Source organism: Alosa pseudoharengus, unplaced genomic scaffold, assembly GCF_046254945.1.
Source record: "Alosa pseudoharengus isolate Yale_2024_CS ecotype anadromous, Long Island Sound unplaced genomic scaffold, YU_APseudo_1.1 YU_APseudo_1.1_scf_24, whole genome shotgun sequence".
In the NCBI taxonomy this organism is placed as follows: domain Eukaryota; kingdom Metazoa; phylum Chordata; class Actinopteri; order Clupeiformes; family Clupeidae; genus Alosa; species Alosa pseudoharengus.
In genome coordinates, this window is record NW_027468689.1 from 21,575,485 (window position 1) to 21,595,502 (window position 20,018).

At 40.0% G+C, this 20,018-nt stretch overlaps 1 protein-coding gene and 2 long non-coding RNA genes across 3 annotated transcripts in view; 2 read left to right on the forward strand and 1 right to left on the reverse strand.

Annotated features, from left to right (window-relative positions):
- Positions 1-2,320: 2,320 nt before the first annotated feature.
- Positions 2,321-20,018, reverse strand: part of LOC143142518 (adhesion G-protein coupled receptor G7-like) — a 28,400-nt gene continuing 10,702 nt past the window's right edge. The window contains exons 5-20 of the mRNA XM_076303455.1: positions 12,552-12,649; positions 11,855-12,211; positions 11,608-11,712; positions 11,412-11,524; positions 10,647-10,805; positions 10,269-10,357; positions 9,435-9,574; positions 7,859-7,972; positions 7,601-7,764; positions 7,311-7,463; positions 6,882-6,997; positions 5,812-6,113; positions 3,791-3,872; positions 3,451-3,603; positions 2,857-3,022; positions 2,321-2,705 (exon numbers count right to left, since the gene is read on the reverse strand). Of these exons, the coding sequence (XP_076159570.1) occupies positions 2,505-2,705; positions 2,857-3,022; positions 3,451-3,603; positions 3,791-3,872; positions 5,812-6,113; positions 6,882-6,997; positions 7,311-7,463; positions 7,601-7,764; positions 7,859-7,972; positions 9,435-9,574; positions 10,269-10,357; positions 10,647-10,805; positions 11,412-11,524; positions 11,608-11,712; positions 11,855-12,211; positions 12,552-12,649 (2,512 nt within the window). The 3' untranslated portion in view covers positions 2,321-2,504. The remainder of the gene's footprint in view (positions 2,706-2,856; positions 3,023-3,450; positions 3,604-3,790; positions 3,873-5,811; positions 6,114-6,881; positions 6,998-7,310; positions 7,464-7,600; positions 7,765-7,858; positions 7,973-9,434; positions 9,575-10,268; positions 10,358-10,646; positions 10,806-11,411; positions 11,525-11,607; positions 11,713-11,854; positions 12,212-12,551; positions 12,650-20,018) is intronic.
- Positions 16,543-18,349, forward strand: LOC143142521 (uncharacterized). The gene is made up of 4 exons (XR_012990940.1): positions 16,543-16,741; positions 17,905-18,013; positions 18,103-18,165; positions 18,311-18,349. It is a non-coding gene; the product is annotated as an uncharacterized LOC143142521 (long non-coding RNA).
- On the forward strand, positions 18,564-19,493 carry LOC143142520 (uncharacterized). The gene is made up of 2 exons (XR_012990939.1): positions 18,564-18,705; positions 18,790-19,493. It is a non-coding gene; the product is annotated as an uncharacterized LOC143142520 (long non-coding RNA).

The following is a 20,018-nucleotide window of genomic DNA, read 5'->3' on the forward strand; positions in this document are numbered from 1 at the left end:
TCACACAGTAGACATATGTACGCATGCATGCACATGCACAAACACAGGCACATACGCAGGCACACACACAAGCACGCACACACACACACACACACACACACACACACACACACACACACACACACACACACACATAAACATAAACATGTACACGCACACATGCACACAAGAATTTCTCAGAATTATGAACAGGCAAGATGGGGGTGGGGTTGTATAAAATTAATTTTACATGTGAAATCTATGAACTAATCATGTTTTGGTACTTGTTGTCTAGCAGATACCAGTGAGAATTGAGTGTGGATAATGCAATTTAGTGAGACAGTTAGAATCATATAGGCCTTTCAGCGTGATTTATTTTTGTGGAAAAAAATGTGCTGGACTGGGCGGCGGTCATATTTTGTATCGCTTTGCGGCACATCTAGTTGCCTATATGTTGGTCCTTCCTCTGTCTCTTGGTGCCCTACACACCTACAGTAGGCTACAGTGCATAATGCATGTAGGTGTAGCGGCAGCACTGAACACTGTGCTCTGCCCGCTTGTCTCCGCTATTATTCTTTTTTTTAGTTGCGGAAGTGAAAGCGTCTCTGGGGTGACTGGTTCACGATCAGGAAATTTAGTTTTTGACTCGAGACATGTCAAGTTATCACAAGTCAAAGAGGCAAAGTCCGAGTCAAGTCTCGAGTGAATAGTATTCAAGTCCAAGTTGAGTTGCAAGTCATGCCAAATTTTATCAAGTCAAGTCTGAAGTCATTAAAATCATGACTCGAGTCCAAGTCATATGACTTGAGTCCACATGTCTGCTGGTGACCCTATCCTGCATCTGTGGATGATAAGTTTGCACCCGGAGTCTGTAAAACCCAGTTCATTGTACTTATCACACATCGAGCATCATGCCACTTTCTCTTTCATTCTGTCCTTATCAGAGGTCCAAGGCTAAATATATGCCAGGTGCAGCAACAGCAGCAGTGTCAGAAGCAGGGTCATATTCGGTCAGGTGTGAACAACTACTCTGGGCATGTATTCCCTTTGAGTGGTAATCAATGATGCAATCAGAAAAAAATAGAACATCATTATATAATGAGCAATGAGTATTAGAAAATGCAGATTAAAGTTTTCATTAATTTATTTTTTTCCTTCTCCATGGACCCTCACAAGGGCATGTGGACAAAAAAGATGCTGGTGCACACCATACAGGGGACTTGGATCTCATCATGAGATGAGAGCTTATATTTACTGACTCCAGCTAAAACAGCAAATGATGACCAACGAAATTTCTATGAGCATGTAGCCTCTGTCACAAAGTCATGTTGGTTGGTTGGCAGTAGGCTACTGTGTTTTTGATTGCACCTCAGAAGCCACCTGCCCTCCATCTGGCGTAAGAGCACCCTTTGTGAAGTCATACGAAAACAAGCTCATGAATTGCTGTGGACAAAGGTGTCTTAAACATAAATGCCATAAATGCCATAAAAAGGTGTCTTAAACATAAATGCCATAAACATAAATCTACAGGCCGACTTGTTGCCAGGCAAGTTCCCCAACCAACACTTTTTGGAATGATAAGGTTATTAAGGGAAAAAATTGGAATTTAGCAGATGCTTTTATCCAAAGCAACACAAACTCGCATCGGTGGGTTCGGGAACTGAATCCGGGTCGAGCGATTGTCAAGAAATGACGTTACCGCCGCTCCACACACCCAGCCCAACCACTCTCTGTCTTTACTGCAACACCATTGTTTTTGTTCTACTGTGGGCTAGGCTTTATTATGAGAAAGCTTACTAGGCTTGATCCCAGGCCCGGAAAAAAGGGGAAAGGCAATAATAAAACAATAATGATACAGTCTTGCTGAAGAAAGAGAAAGTAGAAAATCAACTGTGTTTCGATTTGACCTTATTATTACACAGAGCCGGACAGTAATGGAGTACATTTACTTGAGTACAGTACTTGAGTACAATTTTGAGGGATCTGTACTTTACTCGAGTATCATTTTTGGGGAGTACTCATGACTTTACTCAAGTACATTTGAAAGGCAAATATTATGGTTATGGTTATGGTTATGGATTTAGCAGACGCCTTTGTCCAAAGCGACACATAAATACAAAACAACATAATAATATTTAAAATTGAACAGGGAACAGATTAGAATGTAGGTCAAATATAATAAGGAGAATAGTTATAATACACAAAAATATCAATTCAATCAATAGCCGAATAAAAAAGCAATGGAAAAAAGGGGAAAGGCAATAATAAAACAATAATGATACAGTCTTGCTGAAGAAAGAGAAAGTAGAAAATCAACTGTGTTTCGATTTGACCTTTTTATTTCATAATGATGTACAGTATTGTCACATAAAGATAAAAAGGAGATAAAGGGTGTGCTCAAAATATCAAAGGTGTTTAGTTCTATCATAAACACGTCCACAGAAAGATAATTGTTTGTATTTGTACCTACAAAATGATGTAAACATGCTCCCCCATTTCACTTGAAATAGAGAAACAGAGAAGATTCACATGCGTGCTTCACTAGTTCCGGTGAACATCCCGTATGAACTGCTTGTTACTCCATTTCCATCTGTGTCTGTGTTGAGACTGCCCTTCCGTTTTGAGGTTCTGTTCATCGAGATTCCTGAGATGGACTTCATAGCACGTGATGTGGCCTTCCTGAAAAGTCTTGCCCTTGCCGTGAACAAAATGAAAATCTGCACACCCTGTGTAGAAAGATAGACAGACAGAAAGCAGATGTAAACAGATGGAGATAAATATATAAACATAGGAGGGAACAGAGAAATATGTAATGTCTTTGTTTTTTATTGCATTGAGTACTGTAGTTTTTTCTTTAGGTAGCATGTTTGATTTCACCTGTGTGGAGACCAGCAGACAGAAAGCAAAGTTGAGGAAGATGTTAAGTCCATCTGAATAAGAAAAGGCAAGGACCAGGTATCCCAACACCCAGGACAGTCCCAGCACAATTCCCAGAGAGAAGTTACTCAGAAGTTTCTTCTTCAAAGCAGCATTCTGCTTAAAACTGGAGATGGGAATGTGTGCAGGACATAAATGATACATCACATCTCCCCATATGCTTGTATAACATAACCCCAATTCTTAAAACAAAATGTTTGCGGAACCAATGCAATGCAATATCCATATTTAAATGAAAACACGCCGGCAGCACTGGCTTTTCTGGACATTTACCTGGTGTGTTATTGTGTTTATATAGCCTTTACAAATAGCCAAGTAAAAGTGTTATATAGCTTATGTACAGTAAGCTATACCACAGTAGTTACCAAATTAGTATTTACAGAAACCCAGGAAAACTCAGGATAGCTCTTTTTCAGAATTCCTGTCTTTGTTTTGCTAGATTCAGACTCATGCTTAAGCAGCACCAAAGCAATGCAGTCACGGCTTTCACACAAACATGCACATATCCATGGCGATCAGTTTAATCTCCTTTACCTGTTTACAGTGGACTGTCTGGATGTATATGCAAAGTACATTAGTACATATGCATTGAAAAGGAGCATTGCTGACATAGGCACCAGAAATCCCCACAGCATTGGCTTCTTGAAGTCAAACTTCTCCTTGTCATCTGTAGCAGCTAGCCAACATCTAAGAAATTACAGTAAAGATAAGCACATGTTAAGAAACAAAAAAGAACTGCAGGGGTTGGTGTGGTAAGATTAATCTTCAACAGGCCAATTTCTTGGCTTGATAAATAGTTATGGAAAAGCATCACTAGATGTAAGATGTAGGCATGGAATATTGTTGTAAAAAAGTGCCAATACAGTTTACTCACACTTTGTCTTGCCGATAGTTCAGTGGGTCATCCACTCTGTAGGACACTCCCAGAGATATGGCCACCATGACAGCAGGGAATCCTGTAAAAAGAAATAAAATACCACGTTAGGCTAATAAATGATGGACCCTCTGACACAAGACATATCAAGACATGGAATGGAATATCCTGTAAGTAGTCTGTATAACAGCCAATGTCGAAATGACATTGCATATTTATGTCAACATTAATAATTCCCATGACAATACAGTAATTCCCATTCAGTTATGAACCATGGTCACTATGCTGCCCTATGACCAGGCATTGATATTCATAACGGGGTGATATACAGCGGGGAAAATAAGTATTGAACACGTCAATATTTTTTTCAGTAAGTATACTTCCAGTGAGGCTATTCGCATGAAATTTTCACTGGACATTAGTATTAACTTAGGTAATCCACACATATATAAAAACCCAAACATTAATGCCTAAAAGTAGAGTTATGAGTAAAAAAGTGGAATGGCACAGGGAAAAAGTATTGAACACGCTAAGAAAAAGCAGTACTCAAAGGCAAGAAATGGCAAGGAACAAACTGGAATCTATAAGTAGTTAGAGAAATGATCCCTCTATCTGTGCAAATTGATATAAGCTGGGTTAGTACATACTGGTGGGCTATAAAAAGTTTTTTTGTTACCAAGGTGTCAAACAAGAAATGATATGTTATGATTGATATGTATTGATATGATATGATTGATATGTATTGTTGCAAAACATATCAATGGAACTGGTTACAGATGCACATCAAAACCTCCGAAGCATCCAGCAAGCAGTATTGGAGCCATTATCTGCAAGTGGAAGGAACATCACTGCATCATCACTGGCCATGCACAGGATCTCCTTGCAAGATTTCTGACCAGGAAGTCAGAAGGATAGTCAGAAGAGTAGCCCAAGAGCCAAGGACCACTCGGAGAAAGCTCCAGAAAGACTTGGTACAGTTGTTACAGAGAAAATCATAGGTAATGCACTCCACCGCCATGGCCTCTATGCACGCTCATCCCGCATGACTCTATTGCTGAAGAAAAACATGTCAAAGCTCGTTGAAAGTTTGCTACACAACATTTGGACAATCCTATGAAATACTGAGAGAATGTATTCTGGTCAGGCGAGAGCAAAATTGAACTTTTTAGATGTCATACTACACACCATATTTGGAGGAGAAATGGCACTGTGCATCACCTTAAAAATACCCTACCAACAGTGAGGTTTGGAGGTGGTGGCATCATGGTGTGGGCTGTTTTTCATCTCATGGTACTAGCAGACTTTATACAGTTGAAGGAATGATGAATTGAGTCATTTTGGTCTGGGAGAATCTTGACCATCCACCAGGATGATGAGGATGAGACATGGCTAGACCTTCCAGCAGGACAATGATCCAAACCATTCAGCAAAGGAAACTCTCAATTGGTTTCAGAGAAAGGAAATCAAGGCCCTGACTTCAATCCAATTGAACAGTTTTGGAAGTTAACTAAAGATCAGGATTCACAAGAGGGACCCCTGGAATCTTCAATATTAAAGGACTATCTGTTGAAAAGAATGGGCCAATATCACACCAGAATACTGTAACTGGTTCGTTTCGTCATACAGGAAATGCCTTGAAGCTGTCATTACGAATAAAGGCTTTTCCACAAGAAATTTCAGCAGGCGTGTTCAATACTTTTTTCCTGTGTCATTCCACTTTATTACACATAACTCTACCTATGGACTTTAATGTTTGGATTTTTTTATATGGGTGGATTATCTGAGTTAATACTAATGTCTGGTGAAAATGTCATGCAAGTAGCCTCATTGGAAGTATACTTACTGAGAAAAATGTTGACGTGTTCAATACTTATTTTCCCCGCTGTATTTGGAAAGTTCTACACTGCTTTTTCCGCAGCTTTTAAAACATGGCTGATACCGTTCACAGTGACACATTTGGCAACAATGTCAAATGAGAGGAGTGAACTGGACAAAAATTGCAATAAGAACTACTGACTTACCCCAGCCTAATATCATATAAATGATGGTGAGACGTCCTGTATAGCTATGCTGGTGAAATTGTCTCAGCTGCATGAACAAGTCAGCAGCATAAAGTGTGTTAAAAGAGAAGGTGGCTAACAGGAAGTACTGCAACAAAACTGTGACCAGAGTGCAAGTGCCATTGTCTGGGCCATTATCCTCTCCTTTTTCTGATTTTGATGGTTCTGGATTGGCAATGCCGACCACAAAGGTCAAATTGTAGATGATCATGGAGGAACAGAGGCACACAAGGATGACAGTGGGGGCGTTTCTTCTGGACTTTCTACAAAAAAACAAAAAATCACGTTAGTTTCCATCCAACAAATATTTGCTGTCTCATCCTGTTGTTTTGACTGAGTTAGGTTATGCAAATGTGTGTATGTATTAATTCATGTAATAAAATTGCAAACCATTTCACACTACACTATGCATAGCTTAACTCAGTAAACAACAAGACTGGGTTAAAGCGATGGTTCGGAGTAATTTCACCCTAGGGTACTTTGCACCATGACCCCGAGCCAAACCCTCCCAGAACCTTTTTTCCCTTGGTCGAACCCTGGTCGAGTAGCGCTGTCAGAAACTAATGACGTTCTGCAGTCGTGATGGAACCAACTTTTATCTCGCAAATTACCCCACTAATAATGCCCTGAATGGTACGAAACTTCTGCAGTAGTACAACTATGACCTTTAGTCCAATAACGAGGCATTAGAAAGTTTGTAAGTGCACCAGGAGTTTATTTAAATAAGACTTGCCTGATTATCTGCTACTATACTGCTGCGTCGACGTTTCTTCCGTGATTTGGGAAAAGCCTGTAAAAGTCCTTGCAGGAAACGATTACATGAACGTTTTTTGGTATATCCAGTTTTTAATATTCTTTTCCCGAAGTGTTTACAAATTAGTGTTAACTAATAATTGTTGCCAACTGGACTACGAACAAAATATTAGTGCATTCCTGGATCTACATCCTTATGCATGCTTCCTGCCAGGACTTTTACGGGCTTTTCCCAAATTACTCCGAACCATTCTCTGTTGTGCTTGAAACATTCTTACCTGGTCATAATCTGATACACAAGTGTAATGCTGAGTCCCAGGATGGACAATGCACATCCCACTTTGCTGATCCAATTCAGAGCTTCAGCTGTAGCTCCTGTAATATCCCTTAAAGACTATCGAACAAACAAACATACTTTATGTAATATACTATTTTCTGGTCAGGGTATAAGCGGGATAACAGCCATTGAGGTGTCCCGATATATGGACTTAATGAACTTCAAGGAAGAAACTCCATGTTGTAGACTTCTTTGCTTCCGCCTTGACTAATTCCATATATCAAGACACCTTGGTGCCCATTATCCCTTACATTGGATAATTGTTTGCAAAATACACAAAATACCTTTAAAATTATTGCAATTATAACTTCATTGTAATAACTGCATTGTTAATGGTATTGTTAACTACCAGTCTGGCTTAAATACAAACCATCAGCACAGCAAAGTTAGTGGTGTGGTTACAGCGACACCTGAGAACGGAGAGATTAGTACTGAGTTTGTTGCAGCCCTCAGTACTCCAGTCACTGATGTTGTTATCCCAGAAAACACATGCAAAGTCATATAAGACTTTATCGGAGACATTCTGTAGACAGAAGGGAAACAAGAGTTTTAATAACAGTCTATAACAATCTATCAAGAAATCATCTGTGTTAACATGATCTGATGAAGCATGCATTATTTTAATTACGGAGCTCAACATATGTTAGGTAGTAGGAGTACCATGGGCTTGAAGTTTAGTTCGACGTGTTCTGCTTTAGCACCAGCCATACTTCCAGAGATCACCCTCATACTAGTGCCAGAGGAAGGCTTGAAAGACTTTGACAGGAAGAAGACATCATTTTCATAAAGTGCAAAACCAATAGTAATATTTGTGTTTGGTGTAGCTGTGAAAGAGAAGAGACAATATTTTCACTCGATGTTTAGATATACTCATACAGAATTCAAATGAGACATGCAGCTGGTGGAATTTTCACATACCTGAGGGACATTTTATGAAAATCTCAACTTCAGAAGGGATTTCACTCGGAGTCATTTCGGAAGCATTGCTGTTCACTTGAATTCGGTTTGCGGTGAAGGTACTAGATGATGCTCCTATTTGGTTATAGGCATTGAATGAGTGCAAAAAGATTACACATTTCTTAACATTTCTGCATACACATTTCTATACTACTACATTTATCATTGTTATGTGTTTGGGGCTTTATTCACACAATATTAGTTTGCAAGGATTTTGCTACTCCCATAAGAGTTCTGCAGACTGCAGTTAATCGACCTGATTCCAAAAACATTAGGACATTAGCAAAACGTTAGAGGCCATTTTTTTAGAGGAATTTTTGGGGAAATGAGGTTGTAATAACCCCGTTTATAATACCTTGTTATATAAGGTTGAAAACTACAGTGAATAAAGTTTTTTTGCAAGGTCAGATGAAAGTCAACAATGTTTTCATTGTTGTCAGTAGTGCTGTGAAATGCTCAATTGAACTTGACAGTGAAGATTTTTTGCATATATGTTCAAATATTTATCAAGCTCCTATCATCATCTATCTATAAAGCAAGAGGCGTCTGTGTGTCTCTCTGTGTGTCTGTCTGTGTGTCTGTGGCCCGCATATCTCGCTGACCGTTTGTCAGACTGATTTCAAACCTGGTAGGTGTCTTGCTGCGGGCATGAGTAAATTCAGTGCCAAATGTGATGTTGTTTAAATAAGAAATGCAAAAGATATCGCTAAATATATCAGTAAAAGAAGCACACATTGGCTTTCGCCGCTAGCCACTCCCCCTCCCACACAGCACTGTACTGTAAGCTACCAGTGAGGATAGCTTTGGCAGAACTGGATCAGTGTAGGTTACACGGGTAAGAGGTTAAGCGAGTGCAAGATGTGTTAACATATCTGACCTTAACAATAAAGACCCCCTGTATGCGGTTTGCTTGCATAAAATGACTCCGCGGATTCACACACAAGAGCCAACACACACAGGTATGCAGTGGCTCTTCAAAATGATGTAAAAACTGATGTGCAATAAGCGGACACTTCGAATAGCCCAGGCTACTTTGGACTGTCTTTAGACTTTAAATAAGCAAACGACAATTCCAACTGCAATGTCCTAAATTGAAACGAGCGATAATGGTCCCGAATTAAAGAACGTCTCAGAATGCCACACATAACCAGCGACAAGCAACGAGTGGCAGACAGAGTGTGATGTCACTTATAGGCCACCAGAGACTGTTTTTGAGTCACACCGTTGCAAATTTCATATGATGATGCATCATTCCACAAAATGGTTTGTTTTCTCTATCATCAAGTTATTCAATAGGCTAAGCATATAGCCTTGACTCAAAACAGCTGTTAGGATTATGTCATTTTGATTTGTAAAAAATGTCACAGCCATGCTTAAATTCCGCTCACTTCACATTTATTATATTATTATATTATCTGTATTCATTATTGAATGCTTACCTGGAATTATGTTTTCCCTATCATCCTATTTTTAAAGCAGGCCTACCTGCAGGCATGTAATTGGGCTACAGGAATAGCATGTTTGAACGGGCACTCACCTGAAAGAGCACTGAATTGGATGCCTTGTGACTTGTGACTATTCACTTGTGTGGTTTGGATCACCAGCTTGGGCTGGACCACTAGTGACATCAACCCATCTATTGGCTTCAACGACAGGTTATCTATGGACTTTGCGAGTCTACACCCAGAAACACACAAACACACACACACACACACACACACACACAAACAAACAAACAGGCAAAAAGTGGAACATTACCAGTCTGCACCGCCTCATGAATACTTACATGAATAATAACACTGTATATCAGAATTTCAACATGACTTCATATATTCTCTTACACCTATTAATGATAGCTGAGTACTTGAATATGATTGCACACTGTTAGTTATCTTTTAAACCAAACAATTAGCAACTATGACAGTTATTACATTTGGAAAACATTATCTCTGCTACAGCCAAGTGCATAGACCTGCTCAGCTATGGTCTTTCACAAAAGGCAAAATAAAATAGAAACAAACCCAAATAATCCACATTTAAAGGAGTAATGCCATAAATGTTTCATTCCACTTTGAAACCCCCCCTGTTCCTTAGTCACATCAACATAATAACAAGCCAACAAGAAAAAAATAATCCTGCGGCATGCTGGCCTCTCTCTCTCTCTCTCTCTTTCTCTCTCTCTCTCTCTCTCTCTCTCTCTCTCTCTCACTCTCTCTCTCTCTCTCTCTCGCTCCATAGACAGACTCATATACTTTCAGGGCCTGATTTGCCAAAGCTTTGATCTAAGTAAATCATGCCCTCAGTTTTTTTACTGTCATTGAGAAAATTGCTTACGGATCTAAACATGTCAAGGATATGAAGTGAAGTTTACCCCACTGTGCTGTCAGTTGCTTCTGAGTATTGGTTCGGGTCAGCGGACAGTAACTGACTGACTGTAGTTACAACTGATGTTGCTGTCTCCTAAAAAGAGCATTAGTACAAACAGTATAAGTCTTATATGTCTTACTCACTCCATGGTTTACCTTTTCTGTGAATATTCTGATAATTTAGTAACCCAGTAAATAACCCACAATAACCCAGTCTCCAACTTAAAAATACATGTTATAGGTTCCCTTAGGGAAATATGACGGAAGACTTTAAGTTTCATTTTTACAACTGTTTTATTATTATTTTTCAATGTTTTATTATGTTATACGTACCACCGATTGGGAAACATAAATTAATGTCTGATGTTTGTGCATTGTGTTACCTTAGTGATGTTGCTTAATGTATCTTCAACCAGGATGCGGTTGACAATCATTGCAGCGGAGTTGATAGCTGATGATGTCAGTTTCGCTGGATTGGAGGTCAGCATCTGTGTACTGGTGGCAAGCTGCTGAGCCTTCTGCTGATCGATAGGGCCAGAGATCTGGTGCCAGGGTAACAAAATATGAGCAATAGAGTCAATATATTTTATAATGAACTATCATTCCGTGGCCCACGTTCGTAACTGCCGTGGCCCACTGGTTAGCACTCTGGACTTGTAACTGGAGGGTTGCCGGTTCGAGCCCTGACCAGTGGGCCGCGGCTGAAGTGCCCTTGAGCAAGACACCAAACCCCTCACTGTTCCCCGAGCGCCGCCGTTGTAGCAGGCAGCTTACTGTGCCGGGATTAGTGTGTGCTTCACCTCACTGTGTGTTCACTGTGTGCTGTTTGTGTTTCACTAATTCACCGATTGGGTTAAATGCAGAGACCAAATTTCCCTCACGGGATCAAAAAAGTATATATACTATACTTATACTTCCTCCAGGAACACCAGAAGCAAACAGACTTATCATATTTGTATGTTTATTTTATATCAGCTGTTACTTAGTAGAAAATATATAGAAAAATGTTAATGGCTCTTTAAAGTGCTCTGTTGTAAAGAATGTCTGCTAATCACACTTAATTTCCCCTTTGAATGTTTTTGAACATTCCAATTATGGATTTCTAAATTCACATCTTACTCATTGCAGTATATATAGTAGGTACTAACATTGGCCAGGAGATCACCCAGGGTAAGTCCACAGTCTATCTCCTGAGGATCATCAAACTCTACTTGGCCCGCCGTGCTATTCATGCACCTTGCAGTAGCTTTGGAGATACCAGCTGGGAAATTAAGCAATCAGTATCAGACAGTCCAACTTAAAATAGATTTAAAAAAAAAAAACAGCTAAGGAAAGTTGCCTTACGGTTCATTGTATCAGGCCCACATTTCTGCTCAGAGTATGCAGACCAGCCAATTACAGTCTTTGGAAAAGTGAAATGGTTAAGCGTGGCGTTCTCACAGACGTTAGCTGGAAATTAGAAGAATTAAGACAGAAAAAATGTTAATGAGAGAATGATCATGCCAGATTTTCACTGGCCAAAACTTTGGTTAGAATTGGAGCGTTATTTTTTTGACTATGTACACATGCAGGTTTCCATGAACCCACTGACCTATAGAGCAGTTGACACCAGTCCACTCATCTGGGCAGAGGCAAACTCCATCTTGCAGCAGACCCTCGTTGTTGCACACCAATGGAACTTTGGTTGTGGTAGGGGTTGCTTCTGGAGTCAGGGTGGACATTTCAAGGCTTGTATTTGTTGAAGGCATTGTGCTAATAACCGTGGAGAGTTCCATGGTGGTGCTTGGTGCGCTAGTAACCGTGGTGTGTTCCATTGTGGTGCTTGGTGCGCTAGAAACCGTGGTGTGTTCCATTGTGGTGCTTGGTGCACTAGTAACTGTGGTGTGTTCCATTGTGGTGCTTGGTGCACTAGTAACCGTGGTGTGTTCCATGGTAGTGCTTGGAATTTCTAGAAAGATTTTGTTGAGAGAAAGACACAATTTTTTTTTTTTATTAAAGATAACCAACGTTTTTGCTCTCGTAGTATAGCATAAATCAGTATCCCATCAACATGGCTGACGGGCTCAGAAACCTCCCAAATCATCACGTCACAGCAAGCTACCATGACGTATCTCCTCATTCTCAATAACAGGACACCTTGGCGGCCGTTTTTTTCTTTATATCAGATACAAAAGCTTAGATAAACTTCCATAAACATAGTCTAGCAATGAGTTATTATGAATTACCTAAAGTTTGACAGTAGGGTATTATGCAACAGGTTTCATAGTTGTAATAATGAAGCGTCTTACCAGTGGCTACATTGGTAGTTGTTGGAAGTACTGTTGGGGTTGGCGGTTGGATTGGAACTCTATCCCAGTAAACGTTGAACGTTTCAACAACTGCCGCTCTAAAATGTAGAAAACAGAATTGGACAGTGTTGTTGCTGATGCAGTTTTTTGCCCATAAAATTTGAGGTCAGGAATTCAATCTGGACTTCCGTATTGACAAGCTTCCCGTATGAAAACTTTCCGACCAATCAAATTGTCCGGGCGGGCTTTATAGAGCAGTGTTTCCCAAACTTCTTTTCTGGGGACCCACTTTTTAAAAATCACAGACTATCGCGACCCAACTCGTGACTGTGGTAGTTAACAAACTAGATCCTAATAGAAAGCTGTTAGCTTTCCTAAGCTATATAAGGTATAAGCTAGAGGTATTACACAACATAAATTGTCACTAGGCTATGCTACCCGTGGGTCGCGACCCAGTCTTTGGGAACCAATGTTATAGAGCTCAACTAGTCGCCCCTCCTCCAAGAGCACTTCGTTTCCGGAAGTAAGTTTCCCATTCATTTCTCCAGTCAATGTCTGGGAAAGTCTGTATATGAAGAGTTTTAGACCATGCTTTAGGCTGACCAGCTACGACATGACTCGTAATCATACAACATCTCAGGTCGAGCAAAAAAAAACTAACAGAAAAATTTAAAACATATAAAACATATTTTAATCTCCGAGTGAAGGAACTACTCATCCCATGAGCCTTTTAGAATAGAATAGAATAGAATAGAAACTTTAATTGCCACACAACAATGTTGGTGGTATTTTGTTTGTTCGGTCCGTTTAAATAAACAAGTAGAATTGCAAATCTTCAGGAGTTCAGGAGTCTGATTGCTGAAGGGTAGAAGCTGTTGTTGAAGCGAGTCGTTCCAGTCTTCAGAGATTTATAGTGTCTTCCAGAGGGCAGAAGTTGGAAGAGATCATGGCTCGGATGTGAGGCGTCCCTGATCTTGGTTGCACGGTTCAAGCTGCGTTCAGCATACAGAGAGTGTACTGATGGAAGGTCACAACAAGTGATGTTGGAGGGTTTGGTGACAACTCTCTTTAATTTCCTCTTGGTGCGACTGTCAGAGCTCCCATACCAGATGGTGATTCAAGATGAGATGATGCTTTCAATGATTGCTTTGTAGAAGAGCACCAAAAGGGTTCTGTTAACATGAAACTTTTTCAGTTGTTTCAGGAAATAAAGTCTCTGATTTGCCTTTTTGTTGCCTTTTTGATGAGGTGGGTGGTGTTAATGTCCAATTTCAAATTATGGTTGATATGTGAGCCAAGAAATTTAAAGGAAACTTACACATTTCGACATTTGCAATCTAACAATAGTTTAACATGCTTCTATTTTAATCTCACACAAGAAGATGACTAACTTCCTACCGTTCTATTGAATAATTCAACTTCTAAGATGAGAAAAACTGTTTTTTTTTTCTGGATGACCACAAATCGGTTCTGACAGCCTCGGTATCCATCTTGATTCCTGTCATGAGTCTGCTCCCTGCTCCACTAATTGGATATTATTCCACCTCACTCTGCCTGTTGCCACACCCCCCTCACACTCACACTCTAACCTATCAGGAAGCTCACCTGTTCATTGCTCCTAATCACTGCCACCTGCACCTTGTTACCAGCTGCTGTGTGTGTGTACTTAAGGCACAGGTTTCCAGACATTCAGTGTCAGTTCGTCTGCGATTCAGCGTGTTCCTGTTCGTTGGCCTTCCTCAACTGATCCGTGCTTATTCCTACCTGTTTGACCTGACCTGTTCAACCGTACAACGACCATCTTCCCGCATCTGGTTCTCCTGTCTCGTACTTGACAATTCCAGCGAGAAACGAACCGACAGACGCAGGAAAAGTGCCATAAACATTTCCATGGCAACGGTGATCTCTACCAATCAAAGGCTCTACTTTTACCGGCTTTTACATTTTACATTTTAGCATTTTGGGTAGTTTAGTACTTTTCAGTTAAATCGCCAATAAAACCATTTTTTCTCAAAACAAGGTTGACGCACATTAACTTTTGACTTTTGATTACTTCAGAGTGGCTGCCTACGGGCATGCACAAACATGTCCTTAAAGCAACCCTTAACGTTCGTTTTCAAAACTGTGCAACTCACCGAGTGGTTAGTGGTGTTCGTTGATGTTCCAAAACAAGTAGCGTAGCTAAATACAGTTTCTGTCGGTGTTTTTTTTGGTATTTTGTAAAATCTCATTGATTTCTGTTGGAAGAATCATTGCACGTTGATATTACTGCGCCACCGGAAAAGGAAACGGGGGCTGTTTACATATGGTTGTAGTCTTTCCGCGAGACCTTCTTTTACTGTCTATGCTTCAGGCTTAAATCATCTAGTTTATGAAGTTTATACGCGGTTGTGAGGTATCTGAAAAAATAGTTCCACAATAGCAAATAACATGGCTGGAAATCATACATTGCGCCGATATATTTGTTTTGAATAATCAACGAACACCACTAACCACTCGGTGAGTTGCAGTTTTGAAAGCGAACATTAAGGGTTGTTTTAAGGACATGTTTGTGCATGCACGTAGGCAGCCACTTTGAAGCAGTAAAGGCAATTCAAAACGAGTCAGAAAAGTCGAGACAGGACCAATCCTCAAAATTTCAGTCTCCACCACTCTAGTTCATCCAAAACAAACCAGAAAAGGGATTCAAAGTGCTAAATACCGGAATTATCCTTTAAGTAATTTGTGGAAAAGATGGATGTTTTGGCCTACAGGATTTACGATGGGCTATTTCATTGCTCCGATTGGTAAGGTCTATCCAATTATGTGCAAACCCCACTAACACAAAACGTTAAGGGAACGTTCGGGAACGTTAGTGTATGGTTCCCTAAAGGGTAGTTCGAACCAAACCAAAAACTAACGGTTAGGGAACGTTACCTAAGGGTTCCTTAACGTTCCTAAACGTTAAGGGAACCAACCAACCAAAACGTTCTCCTATGGTTGCACAGTACCTTCACACAACGTTCCCGTTTGGTTGTTATTGGTTGTTTTTGGTTGTTCTGAGTGCTGTTTTGACATGTTTATTTTAACCAGCTCCGTTTAAGTTTTTGAAGTAGGCCTAGCATATACAAGGTTTGCAGTCACTTGATATTCACTAAAAATGATTGGCCTTATGTAATCAAATTAAGATAAGGAGTAAGAGAATATATTTATTTTTAGGCTGATATCAATTTTGCTATAAACAATACTTTTGTGCTTGATTTCAGTTTTGTAACCGTATGAAGTGAAAATGCTTAAAACACGAATCTATCAATAAAACAATTTTCACTTCTACATTTCACATTTCACTTAGCTCAATATAAAAGTCCAACCGTTACACCCCCACGCCAGTAGGGGGAAGACAACGCCTGGTCTGCATTCAGAACCGATTGCAGTTTCACGTTGGATTAAACAAACAATAATACTTCGGTAAATAAAATATAAAATATTTTTATAATAGTTTTCTGCTATCACTAGAATACATTCAGAACATGTTTCATTTGTTCCTGTAGCCTACCATTACCATTTTACATTCACACATGTTACATTATTTGCATTCGAGGCTTCTGATTAGGTGGCAATGACGTCAATGGTAATGCGTCTCTATTCATTCCAATTCCATGCCGTGTTAAATGTGTTATATAGCATTGTGTGATTGATTGCGCCTCTATCAGCATTAGAAACTGGAGACAATAACAACACAAGCTCCATTTCAGTTTTTGAAGTAACATACAAAATGTTTGCAGTCACTTGATTTAGATCCACTCAAATGATTGGTCTTATAAAATCTAAGTAAGGTAAACATCATATCAAGATAATATTTATTTTAGGCTAATATCAATTTTACTAAATAAAAAATATATACTTTTGTGCTTTTTTTTACGTATTAGGTGAACTTTAAACAAAAATCTATCAATAGAACACTTTTCACAACTAAGAAAATTCACTTATTTCATTTCACAATTCACCAGTTCAATCAGACAGGCTCTCCCTTACACGTAGGCCTACCCCCACGCCAGTAGGGGGAAGACAGCGCCTCTGCTTTCAGGTGATCGATTGAAGTCTTGTCCTGACTTCCGTAAACGGTCTCTGTTTGAATTCCGTGATTCTTCAACACCGCTGGAAGAAGTCTTGGAATGGATTACACTCGTCTTGAATTCGATCTCACGAAAGTAAGTGAAATATGTTACAGTTTCATGATGTAGGCCTAGTGGTTGTAATGCAAGGGTTTGAGGTTTAACCTTAAGTCCTTTCACTTGTAGGGCTTTGTTATATTCCGATTCTGCCAAGTTTGTAATTTACCAGAGCACATTGCTCGTTCGTCTTTGTTTGAGCTGTTCTCAACGTGTTATGTTTTGCAGCATTGTATGTTTTGTGTCATCGTGTTAACCTGCTCACGTTGATGTTACAAATAATAGCACTAGGCTACCGTTTCTTTTAATTAGTTTTAGTGTACAGTCAGTCCTTTTAGGCAAGTCACTCGGCAGCAGTGGTGTAGGCTAGTGGATATAGGCCTACTGTATGTAGCTGGATCTAGGCTACTGTGATGTAGGCTAGTTAGCTGTAGTGGGTAGGCTATACTGTGATCAACCCCAAATGTATCCTAGTCTATTTTAAGTGGGTATACTGAGATGGTGAGGCTTTTTAAGTTGGTATAACCTACTGAACAGTCCTGCATATGTAGGCTACACTAGAGCCATAGAGATGGCTATAGTAGGCTACACTGTCGGCGGCCATTTTGCAACACAGTTGATCGGATAGACGATTCAAGTGAATAGACCTCTGAATTTTGCCTTCAAAAAGCTGAGATCCGGTAGCCTATCTTGCAATTTTTGCTATGGGAAAATAACATGGGGAGAGAATTATTGCACTCTCCCGTGGACGAAGAAGTCTGAAATGCAGACATTTTGCTCAACACACGTTTGTCCTCTGCCTTCGAGTGGTAGGCTAACTGTGATCTTCAACAGGCCTACGTTAAGACTTTTGCTACCCCAGACCTAACTTGCAATGTAACTTGTCATAGGTAGTTAGGTTAAATTAAAACCCTGATCTCCTTATAGGCAAAGATGGCAGTTTTGGTTCCTTTTTGTAGGCGAACTTCAGAGGTCTGAGGTCTACGCCCATGCATTTCTATGGATGCTGTGTCTCCCCATTAGAAATTCTCTGGGCTACAATACAAAAATCAAGTCAAAAGCTGGGCCAAATATCCAGTTAAGAAAATCTGGTTGTGTACAGATGACTGATTGCTGCAATACTATCAATAATAGTTTTCTCTATATGGAAATACTGCTTTGCTCTACTACTGGCTCACAAAAACGTTGTTCTCTTAACGTAGATTCATACACCAAAGCTATGGAAAAATGTCAGCGGCTGATGGACACTTCTAGCATTGAGGCGGAAGAAGATGCGAGCGTCAACAAAAGGCAGTGCATGGTCACGTGATGGTAAGACCTCTTAAATACAGACTACATTATTTGCACAATTCAAATATTCTTTTTGCAATCAGTGCAGATTGCATGGTCTTTTATTTCAGATGAATCCGTTCCGCAAGCAAGAAAGCATTCCAGGATGGTGCGTGTGCCTGGAAGCCCTGTCTGTAAGTTAACATTTATACATGTATTATTTAAGAAAACCAGTTGAGTCATATTTCCTACCATGGAACTACTGACATTCATGTTTATTAACCTAGTGCATATCATGTTACTGTTCTGATGTATTTGTCTCTTCCTGCCTTTTATTAGGTCAGCAGATGTCACTGCCTCCACCACCTGCATGTGAGTTTTTCTTTTTAGCGATTGTTTAATGTAACAGCATAGGTTTATCTTTTGCAAATGTCATGTGCAAGAAACCTACCATAAATTAACTGACCAATATTCATATTTAATTTCTTTTTAGATGAGTCAACACCACACAGGCAACCAGCTCATTGCCCAGAGCTGGATGGGTCTATTATAACGCCTGCCACTTCATCTTGGGACCCAGTTGAAGGTACAGTGTCTTTGAATTTTCCATTTCCAAGTAAATACAATTTCATGACAAGGAACTTGAGAGTAAGTAACTTTTTTGTTGTTGTAAACAGCACAAGTGACTCATCACACAGAGGGAGGTGGCTTGGCCATGGAGACGGAAATAAGAGGTAGGAACACTCACTTAATTTGTTCACATATGCAGGTATATAATGTATTTAACAACTAAAACTAACACCATCCATTTTCCATAGCAATAAGGACAACCATTACCGCATGGCATAGCGAATGGACGCATTTGAGGAGAAGATGGATGAGCTGCTCATGCTCTTAAGGAGCTCCCAGTCACCTCCCTCTGCTCCAGTCGATGACATATTGCTGTCGTCCTGCTCGACAGTCACTGAGCTGCAGGAGAGGAGGAACAAAATGCCCTCCCTCCAGGACTTGTACTCTTGGACCTAAGCGGGCAGAGACCATCACCAAAGACTCCACATATCCTGCACACACACTCTTTAACTTCCTCCCCTCTGGCAGGCGCTACAGATCCCTGCACACAAAAACAACCAGACACAAGAACAACTCTTTTCCCACTGCCGTCACTCTCCTGAACTGCAGATAAGTGGGGTCATCCCCACTTTGACCGTTTACCTGCCCATTACATACTTTATCATTCCAATATACGTCTTGCACTCTACATTTGCACTATTACTTTGCACTCAACAGCCCACTCCATGTGTACTTGTATTGGTATTATGTCTTTGTATATTGTGTTGGTATCTGCCACAATGTATATTGTTGTCTATTGTACAGTGTGTCTATTTGTTGAATGTAGCACCTACCAAAGTCAAATGCCTTATGTTAATATACTTAGCTAACACGAAGTCTAATTTATACAGTGAGGCCTTTTATATTGTTTTTTTTGTCTTTTGATAATTTTATATTAAAGTTATAAGTTCCATCGATTTTGCCAGTTCATTCTTTCCTGCTAATATATAATAATGCATTCCTGCTCGTGCTGTTTAAAGTAATTAGTATGCAAAGGTTGCAATGTTAGGGGAGGGTTCCCTAAAGGTTGCAATATTTAGGGAAGGGAACGTTCCCTAAATGTTAGGGAACGTTATGGGAACAGTTAGGGAACGTTAGGGGAAGGTTTCTAAAGTTTGCAACGGTTAGGGAACGTTAGGGGAAGGTTTTTTAAAGTTTGCAACGGTTGGGGAACGTTAGGGGAAGGTTCTCTAAAGTTTGTAACCTTTAGATAACGTTAGGGGAACGTTCAGGGAACGTTTTATATAACCAAGAACTAACGTTTCCGGAACGTTCAGCAAACTTTCCATGGGAACCAAAACTTGCTCAAAAACTAACCTTAGGGTAACGTTTGGGAACCAAAAACTAACGTTTCCGAAACCAAAAACTATGGTTCCTAGAACGTTTTGGAAACCATAAATTGTTAGCTGGGAAGGCATTCCCCCCTGTATTGGTTGAA